This window comes from Leptonychotes weddellii, chromosome 14 (genome assembly GCF_054177405.1).
Source record: "Leptonychotes weddellii isolate Sample4059 chromosome 14, ASM5417740v2, whole genome shotgun sequence".
Taxonomy (NCBI): domain Eukaryota; kingdom Metazoa; phylum Chordata; class Mammalia; order Carnivora; family Phocidae; genus Leptonychotes; species Leptonychotes weddellii.
The window spans coordinates 37,825,845-37,839,101 of NC_138382.1; the positions used below are offsets into that span (position 1 = coordinate 37,825,845).

A 13,257-nucleotide genomic window follows, 5' to 3' on the forward strand; every position below is an offset into this window, starting at 1 on the left:
ATCTTTCACTAGTCTGGGGCAGAAAGCACAAGTTACAGTAGCAATATGTATAGGGTTACAAATGGCATATGAGATGTTTAACACAGTCTTTTATTAAAAGACATCATGAAGTGCTACTGTTATTTGGTCTCCATTAAAAATCAATCAAACAATAAACTTCTCAGAACTGTAAGCAATTTAAGCTTATTTAGTGTAATCCCCTACTATTCCTTCATTTTGATGCCTTGCTCTCTAGGTCATTTCCTTTCACCCTCCATTCTGAACAGGCCAGTGTCCCCCTTCTTGGAGAATGCCATTTTCACTTGGTCCTTCCCACCTTTAAGTTCCATCCACTTAGGGGCCCTTAGGTGGCCCAGTCAGTTAAGCATCTGACTCTTGATTTCTGCTCAGTCATGATCTCGAGGTCATGAGATTGAGCCTTGCATCAGGCTCTGTGCTGGGCATGGAGCCTGCTTGAGAGTCTCTTTCTCCTTCTGCCCCACCCCCGCATACTCTCTCTCTCTCAAAAGAAAAAGTTCCATCCACTTAGCATGTTCCTAGTACAGATCAGAACCCCAAAATGCTACTTTGTGGCCCTTGCAGTGATAGCTTGTGTGAAAAAGGTTTTCGAGTGTAGCCTTAGTATAAAGTCATACTTTCATTTGTCTCTGATCTTGGTAGCCAGGAAATTTGAAATTTAAATGACCTTGCTGCGTTTTCTTTCTTTTTTAAATGGATATGCAGAATATGAAATGAAATTTAGGAAACGATCATGGCAAAGAATGGTGTGGTGGTATATATAGTAAGTGTACTGGTTTCAAAAATGCATTGATTGTCCTCAAATAGCTGTTGCTTTGTTGTTCTCAACTAAGCACTGAGCAGGTATAGGCTCAAAGACACAAATTAGAAAATATTCCATTAAAACGATTTAATTTTCTTCTTTTGCTGGTTTTTAAAAGTCCATAAACAAGCACTTGGGAAGAGTTTGCTGTTTGTTTTCACTTTTTAAATGGTAAAACTGAGATGTAGCTCTGTATTTATTTTATATTTATTTGTGCCAAAGTTAGTAGCACCTCCAAGATTGTAACTTCTGAGTTTGTCAGACTAGTTTTTCTCCAAGTGTTTTTTTTTAACATGTGGCTCTACCTAACGTTTCTTTCTTTTTTTTTCTTGCCCACCCTCTGATTCATAGATACTTCTGCTCTGCAGTTGCGTGTGTAAAATTTCAGAATGAAGTAATTTTAGCGAAGTGTATTGGACCTTTCTTCTTTAGTTATAGAATATGTTAATGTTTTCTTTATTTAGAAGGCTCAAATAACATCTTGTATCTCTTGTAATTTACTTATTAGAACTTAATATTCACATCCATTTTACTTTTTCATTTCATTGATACACTTGGTGAAAAATAATGATTTTCAGTTTCTGTGGTTATTGCTTTGTTACATTTAAATATGCTTAATAGATTACTGTAATTTAAAAAAAATCTCTGCCTCCTTGGGTATTACTGTTTCTTTTATTAAAATAACATGATTTATTTATTTTTATTTTTGAAGATTTATTTATTTCAGAGAGAGGGCATGCTTGAGCAAGCAGGGTGGGGAGGGGCAGAGGGAGAGGGAAATAAGACTCCCCACTGAGGGTGGAGCCCAACGTGGGGCTCGATCTCCGCACCCAGAGATCATAACCTGAGCTGAAACCAAGAGTGGGATGCTTAATCGACTGAGCCACCCAGGCACCCCAAAATAATATGATTTATTAAAATCATTAAGTGTAGTTCTTTATGTACATTATATAGATGAATCATGCCTATATTAGGTGATTAGACAGTTGATCTACTTTTCAGAAATGAAGTATTCTTTTAGTATTTCAGGTAGTTTTTCACTAATTTGAAAGATTGTTTTTGAATACTTGTCAGTCTGTTCTATTAAGGTATATTCTTTTTAATTATTTTTCTTTTTAAAGATTTTATTTATTTGAGCGGGGGGAGAGAGAGAGAGAGAAAATGAGTGAGGGGGAGGGGCACAGGGAGAAGCAGATTCCCCACGGAGCAGGGAGCCCGATGCGGGACTCTATCCCAGGACCCTGGGACCATGACCTGAGCCGAAGGCAGTCGCTTAACCAGCTGAGCCACCCATGTGCCCAGGCATTTTCTCTTTAAATTAATTTGGTGTATAGCCCCTGCTCTTCGACCAGATATGATAACATTTTGTGTTTTTGCTGTGTGATTGCTGTGGAGTCACCATCCTTCCTGGAGCAGAGCTGGCTTATTGTAAATAACTTTGTACGGTAGGTTGATGATCTTTCATGTTAAATATACTCTTCCTGGATACATGTTACTAAAAGCCATGGCTCTGGGAACTTCTTCAACTCCTTTCTTGTTTTTGTTTTAGGATTTTCCTGTTGAACTGGTCATGATTGGAATAGCTTTACTTCTGCTACAGACTCCAGCAAGTCAGCAGAAACCAATCCTAAGTCTAGGTAAATAAAAATAGCCTCACAAGAGTAAAATGTAACTAGAACATAAGTGTTGGCAGGAGTCTCTTGAGCTACATATTATGCTATCCTAGAAAGTCCTGTATACTTTGAGTTTTTGTTCTAGAATTTTCCTAATTAATCATTCTGAAATAGAACTTTGTTTTTCTTACCGACAAGGTGTTTTGTGCAAAGGCTCCATATACCATAATTTACCAAGTATCTCGGCTGTCCTAAGAGTGAGGAATGGGACTAAAGGCGGGTAAAAATGTTCCATTTAAAAATACGGTATAAAATCAAGTTGATAGGTCTGGCCGATGGCAACCAAGTCACACCTTTAAAATGCAGCTTTTATGCTAATGATGCGTCTCTTTACTCTGGGTAACGTCTATATAGTAATGGAGGATCTGTCTAAATTATGTTGCATGGTGCCATCAAAAAAAAAATGAAATCTTGCCATTTGCAACAACGTGGATGGAACTAGAGGGTATTATGCTAAGCGAAATAAGTCCATCAGAGAAAGACAATTATCATATGATCTCACTGACATGTGGAATTTGAGAAACAAGGCAGAGGATCATAGGGGAAGGGAGGGAAAAATAAAACGGCGAAACCAGAGAGGGAGACAAACCATAAGAGATTTTTTTTTTTTAAGATTTTATTTATTTATTTGACAGCGAGAGAGGGAATACAAGCAGGGGGAGTGGGAGAGGGAGAAGCAGGCTTCCCGCTGAGCAGGGAGCCCGATGCGGGGCTCGATCCCAGGACCCTGGGATCATGACCTGAGCCGAAGCAGATGCTTAACGACTGAGCCGCCCAGGCGCCCCAAGAGACTCTTAATCTCAGGAAACAAATAGGGTTGGTGGAGTGGTGGTGGGGAGTGGGAGGAATGGGGTGGCTGGGGGATGGACACTGGGAAGGGTATGTGCTCTGGTGAGCGCTGTGAATTGTGTAAGACTGATGAATCACAGACCTGTACCCCTGAAACAAATAATACATTATATGTTAATAAAAAAAACAAAAATTAAAATAAATTGTTGCATGGTGCCATGATCTGCCAGTACATCCCCACTCTCATTTTAAAGTGCTTAAAGAGGTAGATACTGATTGTGTAGCTCATTGTGGGCCTTTTAATTCATCATGATTTTGAGGGTGAATTCCTTTTCCACTTACAGTCTGTCTTAAGAATGGCTGTAGCACGCAGAGGGGGCCCTTGGCTTCCTGCACTCTTTTTGTCTATTGGCCTTGTGCTCATTTGTGCCCTCCTCCTGAGGCTCTTTCTGAACTGCTTTTGCCTTTTTTGTTGATGATGTTGTTCTCCTAGCGGTGCACATGGCATCTTCCCAGAGGTATAATTTGCCAGGGTTGGTACTTCTGACAGCCATAGGTGGTGGTGGTTTTTTTTTTCTCTTCTATTTTTTAATTTAAATTCAATTAATTAACATAGTGTATTATTGGTTTCCAAGGTAGAGGCCAGGGATTCATCAGTCTTATATAACACCCAGTGCTCATTACATCACATGCCCTCCTTAATATCCATCACCCAGCCACCCCATCCCTCCCACCCTCCTCCCCTCCAGCAACCCTCAGTTTGTTTCCTATGATTAAGAGTCTCCTATGGTTTGTCTCCCTCTCTGATTTCGTCTTGTTTTATTTTTTCCTCTCTTCCCCTATGATCCTCTGATTTGTTTCTTAAATTCCACACATCAGTGAGATCAAATGATAATTGTCTTTCTCTGATTGACTTATTTTGCTTAACATAATACCCTCCAGTTCCATCCACTGACAGCCAGGGTTTTGTTTTCTTTTTTAAACAGTTTTATTGAGGGGCGCCTGGGTGGCTCGGTCATTGGGCGTCTGCCTTCGGCTCGGGTCATGGTCCTGGGGTCCTGGGATCGAGCCCCGCATCAGGCTCCCCGCTCGGAGGGAAGCCTGCCTCTCCCTCTCACACTCTCCCTGCTTGTGTTCCCTCTCTAGCTGTTTCTCTCTCTGTCAAATAAATAAATAAAAATCTTTAAAATAAAATAAAAAAAATAAACAGCTTTATTGAGGTATAGTTTACTTACCATAAAGTTTACCATTTTTAAGTGTACAATAAAGTGGCTTTTTTAAAAAATGAATTTACAAAGTTGTGCAACCATTACTACAGTCTAGTCGTAGAGCATTTCTGTCATCCAGTATGTTATGTTGAAAAGTAGGGAAGATCGGCTCTTTAGTATATTGGGAAAGAGTGTTCAAATAGGATAACCAAGAAGATATTGGTGATTTCAAATTTGACAAATGCACAGCATTAATACAATGTTATGCTTCTTAATTATTAACACTAGCCTTGATTGTAAATAGCAATTTATAAAAATGTCTGGAAGATTTATAATAAAGACAGAAATGTGTACATTTCCTGTTTTATTAAAGATAATGGATTTTCATAATCTCTCAGGGACAATTATGGATTAAGACTAACATTTCGATTGGAATGATACAGAAAACATTTGCATGCCCCCTGTACGAAGATACATGCACATTCGTGAAGGTTCCGTATTTTTAAAACTTAATAAAAAAAAAGACTAATATTTTGGCAGAAAAGGTCAATTAGCAGTGTTAGAGTAACAGGTGTTTGTACTTCATACCATGTTCAGGTTTGACTTCCAAAAGATGAAAAGAAAATATTGGCAACTCACTGAGATGACTTAAAACTTGTAGACTTTTTTTGGTGTTGTGGGGAAATTGATTGATAATCTAGCTCAGAAGCCTGTGAATAACATCTTTTGGTAAATTAGGGTTCAGATAATTGTGAAAAATATATTTCTGCTTTAACTCATTCTGTTAATGGTCTGGGGGAGATTATATATGTGAGTAAGGTATCGCACATTTGTGTGTGTGTTTCTGATGTGTAAGTTGAGTGTCCATGTTAAAAAAAAAGAATCATTTATGAAAATGGGTTTGATTGTTGCTGGTTATGGACTCTGAGACTTTTCCTGCACACAGCAATTACTGTGACGGACATCCCTGCTTCACCTCATTTACTAATGCATCTCAATATAATTCTCACCTGGGTTTATAAGGGAAGCATGCACATTGGTCTTCAAATCCACTGATCAGGAACTCAGGTCTTTTGGCTCTGTTGAGAGCAGTGGAAGGACTGGACAATATAAGGACAACAGTTGAATTGTATTTTATTTATTTTTAAAGATACTATTTTTTTATTTTAGAGAGAAAGAGAATGCAAGTGTGTGTGTGGGAGGGGTAGAAGGGGAAGGGCAGAGGGAGAGGGAGAGAATCTCAAGCAGACCCCACACTGAGCATGGAGCCTGATGTGGGGCTTGATCTCAGGACCCTAAAATCATGACCTGAGCCGAAACCAAGAGTCGGATGCTCAACTGACTGAGCTACTCAGGTGCCCCAGCTGAACTGTATTTTAAAGAAAGTCATATTTACTTAGAGAGTTGGTTTATACTTTATGGTATGTATTTTCTCTAAGAGTATCCTGAAGTTATCAGGAACATACATTAACAGCTTGTTTTAGATAATCGTTAATTTTTATGTTCCTTTCTAAAAGGATAAGATCCATTCTCTTAGTTATGTGTCTGACCCAGTTGTAAAGGGGTAAGAAAACTTTTTGCATATCACTCTTAAACAAAGTAGCACTTGGTTGGATTGTGGTAGTCATTTTTTAAATGTGAATTGTTGTTTTGATGAATAGCTTTGAAGCTCCTCTCTGTTGCTGGGGGTCAGAAAATTCCAAGGTCATCCTGGGTGCTAGTGATGCCAGTTCTGCAGATACTGTCTTCTACTGCCTTGGAAGACTGTATATCCATGCATGAAGAAGGTCCTTCGAGGCAACAGTTGGCTTTGAACCTTTTGGAAATGGTACAGCAGGAGTCCTACAGAGATGACCACCAAAAGGTAATGAGTTCAGCCTTGTTTCTCTTATTTATTTTTTTAAAGATTTTGTTTATTTATTTGAGAGAGAGAGCGATTGAGAGACCGTGTGGGAGGAGGGGCAGAGGGAGCAGCAGACTCCCTGCGGAGCAAGGAGCCCGACGCGGGACTCGATCCCAGGACGCTGGGATCATGACCTGAGCCGAAGGCAGCCGCTTAACCAACTGAGCCACCCAGGCGCCCTTGTTTCTCTTAAATAAAGGCGAAGTGGTAAATGTGGGACTGCTGTTCGTGCAGATAATCTCACCTCCTGATGAAGTATGTTTGGGTTTAAACTCCTCCCCTTGAACTTTACCATTCTGTCAGGCAGTGATGTAGCTATTAGTATATTCTTCTGGACTGTGAGAGGGGAGTGTAAAATAAGTTTTGGAAATACTGTATAATCTTTTTCCTCTTTGAGTTTTCTTAAAAAAAAATTTTTTTTTTAAGATTTTGATCTATCAGAGAGAGAGAGAGTGCAAGCACAAGTAGGCACAGCGCCAGGCAGAGGGAGCAGGAGAAGCAGGCTCCCCACTGGGCAGGAAGCCCGATGTGGGGCTCAACCCCAGGACCCCGGGATCATGACCTGAGCCGAAGGCAGACGCTCAACCGACTGTGCCACCCAGGCGTCCCTTTCTTTGAGTTTTCTGATATTAGTTGTTAAAGGTCCTGAGAAATCCTGCAGAAAAGGAACTAGTTCTGTTTAACCTGTTGCTCCTCCAACACATTTGAGCAAGGAATCCTTTTTTCTTATCATATTCTTTAATTTAGCATTTTATGCAGCATGTTGTTACATCTGGGACAATCCAAGGTGGGAAATCTCCTCAAATGCCTGAAAATTCTGGGATCTGTGAGACCTAAGACTTGATTTTTTAATATGTGGCACCTTAGGCCATTTTCCTTGGCAAAATGGCTCTTGATGTATCCTGCGTGGTCCCCTCCATTGCTACCTTCACTTGGAAGACTGCCGGTCTCTCACGCTGCATCCCTGTTCCCCTTGCTACACAGACCTCAGTCGGCTTTGTCCGTCTCACCGTTTCTGTCATGATAATGTAAAAGTATTGTCAACGTCTGGTTAGTGGCTGGGTTCTGGGCCCACGTTGGTTAGACATTTTCTCTTGGCATTTGAGTATTGCCTTCAGTAAAATGTAGTATTACTTTCCCAGCTATGAATTTGATGGGGATTGAATGAGCATTAAAGCAGTAAAACTGGTGAAACATCTTATGTCTCCACGGAGAAAGATAGTATATAAATGCAGGCGAGAGCCAGTCGTTTCATCTACAAAAGCAGGCATGCATCTAATCGTGTGTTGTTAAATGTGCTAGCAACAAAAATACAGGCACTGTAATTCCTGGTTTGAGGGCGCAGCAGAAGCTAGCCTATAGGCAAATTGACCATACTTTACAGCATCTGAATTCCTAATTGCTTGTCTAAAACTTTCAAACTTAAAGTAGATAACTGAGTTGCATTAAGAGAAGGAAATTTTTGCCTCTGCCCCGATAGGACAGAATGTGGCCCAAATTTTCTAATAGCCTTTTACTTTCTGTTGTGGTTTGCTCCTGATTGGGTTCTGGATGGGCATGGGGACAGGGCAGGATGTACTGATATCTGAGAGTTCCGTTCTTTCAGCTCACATGTGATACTTACTGAGAGTCGCCCTGACTCTAATTCATGAGCACTCGCTTTATTATTCGCTCACGTGTGTGAATCTTACTCATTAACACTAATAGCTGGACTTTCTCTTCAGCAGCTTGTGTAGGGGGAAGAGGAAGGGATACTATTAGGGCTATAAACATTCTCCTGATGATAACGTGCTGCTTTATGGAGGCTTGGAGTGGAGACATGATCACCGTTTTTAAAATTGCAAGCCACAGTTTGCTGTTGGCTTTTCTTCCGCGCCTGTCCAGGCCTCTATATTCCAAACACACCTATAAATTTAACAGGATGCAAACTCTCCACGTCTCTCTCTGAATCTTTGCTTTTGCTCACAATGCTCTTCTGTCTCCTTTGCCTTGACTGCTCATTCCTTAAGACCCAGCCAAATGTTCTCAGCCTCCCGGAGTCCAAATTCATGACCTTCTTCTTGGCATCCCCAGCTCTTTTAATATTACTCAGTTGTGTTGTATCTTAAGTAAGAGGGCTACATATATGTTCTGCAAACTCATTGAGGGAAAGGATCTTGGCCCTTCTCACACTTGGCCTGTATTTTCTAAGCATGTTGAAATTGAAATTGCAACAGTTGTTGAACTTTTTGTGTTTTTTTCCACATGAGTGTTTTTGCTTTATCGTTGTCACATGATCATAGATGAGAGCATTCAAAGTCTTTTAGCCAGTTGTTAATGGAATACTCTGATTTTCCACATACTTAAATAAGCTAGGGTGTTATCTATTTAACTTTGCATCCCCAACACCTGACACATTGTTTACCACATGATAGACATTCAGTAAATTTCTATTCACTGAGGGATGTGTGCTTCTCATAAGGATATGGAAGATTGTTTTACCATCTCCACATATTATAGAAAGACCTTTGTATAAAACACAGATCTTGTTGCTTTTTATTATTTCTTTTTGGATGGGTGACTCTGACTTAGCATGTTTGATTTAGAACTAGAGCACTTCTTTTTTTTTTTTTTATTTGACAGAGAGAGAGACAGCCAGAGCAGGAACACAAGCAGGGGGAGTGGGAGAGGAGAAGCAGGCCTCCCGCCGAGCAGGGAGCCCGATGTGGGACTCGATCCCAGGACCCCAGGACCCCAGGATCATGACCTGAGCCGAAGGCAGAAGCTTAACGACTGAGCCACCCAGGCGCCCCAGAACTAGAGCACTTCTTAGGAAGCACAATTCCTCTGGGGAATGAAAATAAGGTTAAATGTTCTGTACCACACAATTCTGTATTCCCTATCCATTTCTGAAGTGTTGATAACCATGAAATGAAACACGTTTTAACTTCCAATTTCTAAGAATTAAAAAATGTAAGCTATCAAAACAACCACTCATCTTCTTTTAAAAATTAACATAATCTGGGGCGCCTGGGTGGCTCAGTTGGTTGGGCGACTGCCTTCGGCTCAGGTCATGATCCTGGAGTCCCTGGATCGAGTCCCGCATCGGGCTCCCTGCTCGGCGGGGAGTCTGCTTCTCCCTCTGGCCCTCCCCCCTCTCATGTGCTCTCTCTCTCCTCTCATCCTCTCTCTCAAATAAATAAATAAATAAATAAAATCTTTAAAAATTAACATAATCTAATAAGCTTTTAATATTTTTTAGTGGTGTGTGGAAAACAGGATTCCTTCTATTAGGCTATTAAATGTGATATTTAAAACCACCTATTTGTGTTTTCATAGGCTAAAAAAAAAAATCCAGACACTAGTTGTAAATTCTAACGTGCTTAAAATCTTTGTGCCCCAGCCCCCAGAGAATGTGGGGGGAGAAAGAAAACACCAGGGTATGAGTCTGGGTCTAGGCAGGAGAGAGAGACTGTGCTGGTAATTTGAACAAAGAAAAACTTAATACAAAGAATTATTAACTAGTAAACGGTCTCCAGTGACTAAAAGTTATAAAAGAGGTTCTAAGGAATATTGCATTAATAAAAGTAAGGAGCAGCTACTACTTCTAGGACTGGAGAGATTGATTACCCCAGGAAGGAATGGAGAGGTTCTCCCTACTCAAGACTGAGATCAGACTTTGTAGAAAGAATGTGGCGGTGGCTTGCTGGATGGTGACATTCTTTGGGGTGCCTCAGGCCAGAGCTGGTCTGTAGGAAGTCACCCCCTGGGGTGTGAATTGGGTGGCCTGTGTCCTCCACAGGAAGACACCTGCTGGGGTCTCTTGAATGCCCCCTGGCAGACACAGTAGGAGAAATCCCTGAATAATATTCCAATGTATGGATATACACCACATTTTACTTTTCCATTCATCTGTTGATGAACTTTTGGGTTGTTCTCATTTTTTGGCTATTATGAATAGTGCTGTTATGAACCTTCCTATACAAGTTTTTATGTGGACATGGTTTCATTTATCTTGGGTAGATACCTAAAAGCGGAATTGCTAGATCATACGGTACTCTGTTGGAGGAACTGCCAGACTGTTTTCCAAAGGGACTATGTCATTTTACGTTCCCACCAGCCCACCAGCTGTGTATGAAGACTCCAGTTTGTCTGCATCCTTGCCAACACTTGTCATTGCCTCTGTTTTTGCCTCTGGCGGGTGTGAAGTACCTTTTCATTATGGTTTTCATTTGCATTTTCCTGATGACTTCTTAGAATACTCCCTTGACAAGTGAGGAACCTGAGGCTAGACAGGTTAAGTTGCCCAAATTACACAGGTAGTGAAGGATAGAGTTGAGATTCAGATTTTTGACTGTTTAAATATAGAGCCTATATCCTACTGCTCCAGTTTGATTTTTTCTTTTGGTAATTTGTCATCTTTGTGCTGAACTTGCAAGTAAATAGAACAGTTGCAGATTTACAGGCTAACACTAAGTCATAGTACATTAAAATAAACTGGCTTCTTAAAAACTTCTGGTTGGAAGTTAAAAGGAGTTAGTAAGTCTTAGATCTTGTACATCTACCATCGTCTTCTGAATAACATGGATACTGAGAACGGTGTGGGTTGTCCTTTGGTGATAAGCAGCCCTCCCAAACCTCTCCACTCTTGACTAGATTCTTTATAGAGGTATAGAGCAGAAAGAGCCTCTTGAGGCTTTGTCTAGTCCAGTCTTCTGCTTCTGCTCTGGTGAGTGATTAAATCCCTTCTAGCAAAAATCTGTCCTCCTTTCAAGGGGCTCCAGGTTTGAGTTTCCATACTCCCTCTCCTGATCAAGTCCTGGCTCCACTTTGGTTAAGCCTATTTTCATCACTATTACAGATGAGTGTTATTCTTTTTTTTTTTTAAAGATTTATTTGAGTGAGAGAGTGCTTGGGAGAGTAGGACCATAGAGGAAAGGGCAGAGGGAGATGGAGAGGGAAAGGGTCCCAGGGAGACTCCCTGCTGAGCATGGAGCCTTACTTGGGGCTTCATCCCAGGACCCTGAGACCATGACCCGAGCTGAAGCCAAGAGTCGGACGCTTAACCGACTGAGCCACCCAGGGTGCCGTAGATGAGTATTATTCTTTAAAGTTAATGAAAATCTGTATTGTTCACTGAACACACAATTTCTTTTTCAGACTCCTTTAGGCAAAGAAGTACTATCAGATACCTGTCTTATTGTTAACACTTAACAGACTTGAACATTTTTATTACGAGCTTTTTCGAATAAAGATTCTCAACTAATACCTGTAAAAGATGTTTTACAACCATTTAATACTAATTTAAATGTTATTTTTTTATGGTGTCTTGTCTCTTGCATTTTTTTACTGAGATGTAATTCACCTAACATAAACCTCTTTTATTTTTAAACACCTGCTTTCTCCTCTAAAACAGAGCCCGCTAGCACTTTCAGCGCCCCCTCCTACCCCTCGTGGGGGCTGTGGGGCCAGGATTTGGTAGCTGGTGCTCAGAGAAAGCCCCAGGCCGCATCCTTGCCCTGGGACTGTGCCAAGGGCAACTGTCACCCACTGGGACAGAGACCCTGTTCTGGGATGTCTCATTCAACACTGTGTTTTTCTCCTGCTGTTCGAACCTTAGGCAAACAGACAAAAAACAGAGCCTAACCATCAACATAATACTTCAAGTAAAACAGGATTACTTTCCTGTTTCAGTATGTTTACTCTTACCCGTCTGGGTAATGTTGCTGCTTTTGACTCAATTTATGGTTGATGGTGATTTCCAATTACTTTCTTTTATACTCCTATCCACCAGCTTTATTTTTCTCTCCAAAAGATGACAGAGATCATATTTATTTGTATTTTGCAACTTTAGAGACTGTGCTAGGTGCTTTATTGTGTCATTATCTACCTCAATAATCTTGGTAGGAAGGTAGTCATTACTTCCATTTTGCAAATGAGCAAAGTGAGGCTCCGAGATTGTATAATAGCCTCTAGCTGGCATGGCTCTGCTAAAGTCCTGGTCTTTTAAATCTCAAGTCCAATGCTGTTTGTCCTTTGTCTGAAGAACTTGACTCTGGTCTTCAGTGCATTTCATCTTTGGGTTGGGGAAGTATTTTTAGAGAGAAAGAGCTATAATAAATGTAAATATTTAACTTTAAAAATTTATTATTTTAGGGGTGCCTGGGTGGCTCAGTCGTTAAGCGTCTGCCTTTGGCTCAGGTCATGATCCCAGGGTCCTGGGATCAAGCTGTGCATCAGCCTCCCTGCTCAGCGGGAAGCCTGCTTCTCCCTCTCCCACTCCTCCTGCTTGTGTTCCCTCTCTCTGTCTCTCTCTGTCAAATAAATAAATCTTAGAAAAAATTTATTTTAAAAAATTATAACACATTGAAGTGGTTCAAAAAATTATAAAATGGTATACAATGAGAAGTTTCCTTCTCACCCTTGATTCTGGTTGCCCAGTTCACATCCTCTCAAATGGAAAATTAGTAGCTGTTAATTTCTTTTGTATTTGTCTCATAATTTTCTTTGCATATATAAGCAAATATAAATATATCGTCCCCACCCCCTTTAAAAAAATAATTGGTAGCATTCCAGGCACAATGTCTGCATCTTGTATTTTCATGAGAGCTCTTTTCATGTCAATAAAGATAGCTTCCTCATTTGTTTTTACAGTGGGGTTTGCTTTCAAATGGTATCTCTGCTCTAAAGCATATACTTGAGACAATTGAACATCTATGTCCTCACAAAAACTTTTATAGGACTATTCATAGCAGCATTATTCATAATAGCCAAAAAGTGGAAACAACCTGATGTCTATTAATTGGTGAATGATAAAAATGTGGTATATCCATTCAATGGAATATTACTTGCCAACGAAAAGAAATGAAATGTTGATACAATCCA

The 13,257-nt window shown here is 40.4% G+C and overlaps 1 protein-coding gene across 6 annotated transcripts in view; it reads left to right on the forward strand.

Moving 5' to 3' along the window:
* Nucleotides 1-13,257, forward strand: part of FOCAD (focadhesin) — a 305,106-nt gene that overhangs the window by 91,901 nt on the left and 199,948 nt on the right. For all 6 annotated transcript variants that reach the window (XR_014140004.1, XM_081803024.1, XM_081803027.1 and 3 more), the window contains 2 exons: nt 2,370-2,457; nt 6,152-6,354. Coding sequence is in view for 5 of the 6 variants with exons in the window: in XM_081803024.1 (XP_081659150.1) it covers nt 2,370-2,457; nt 6,152-6,354 (291 nt within the window). In the remaining variant the exon portion in view is untranslated. The remainder of the gene's footprint in view (nt 1-2,369; nt 2,458-6,151; nt 6,355-13,257) is intronic.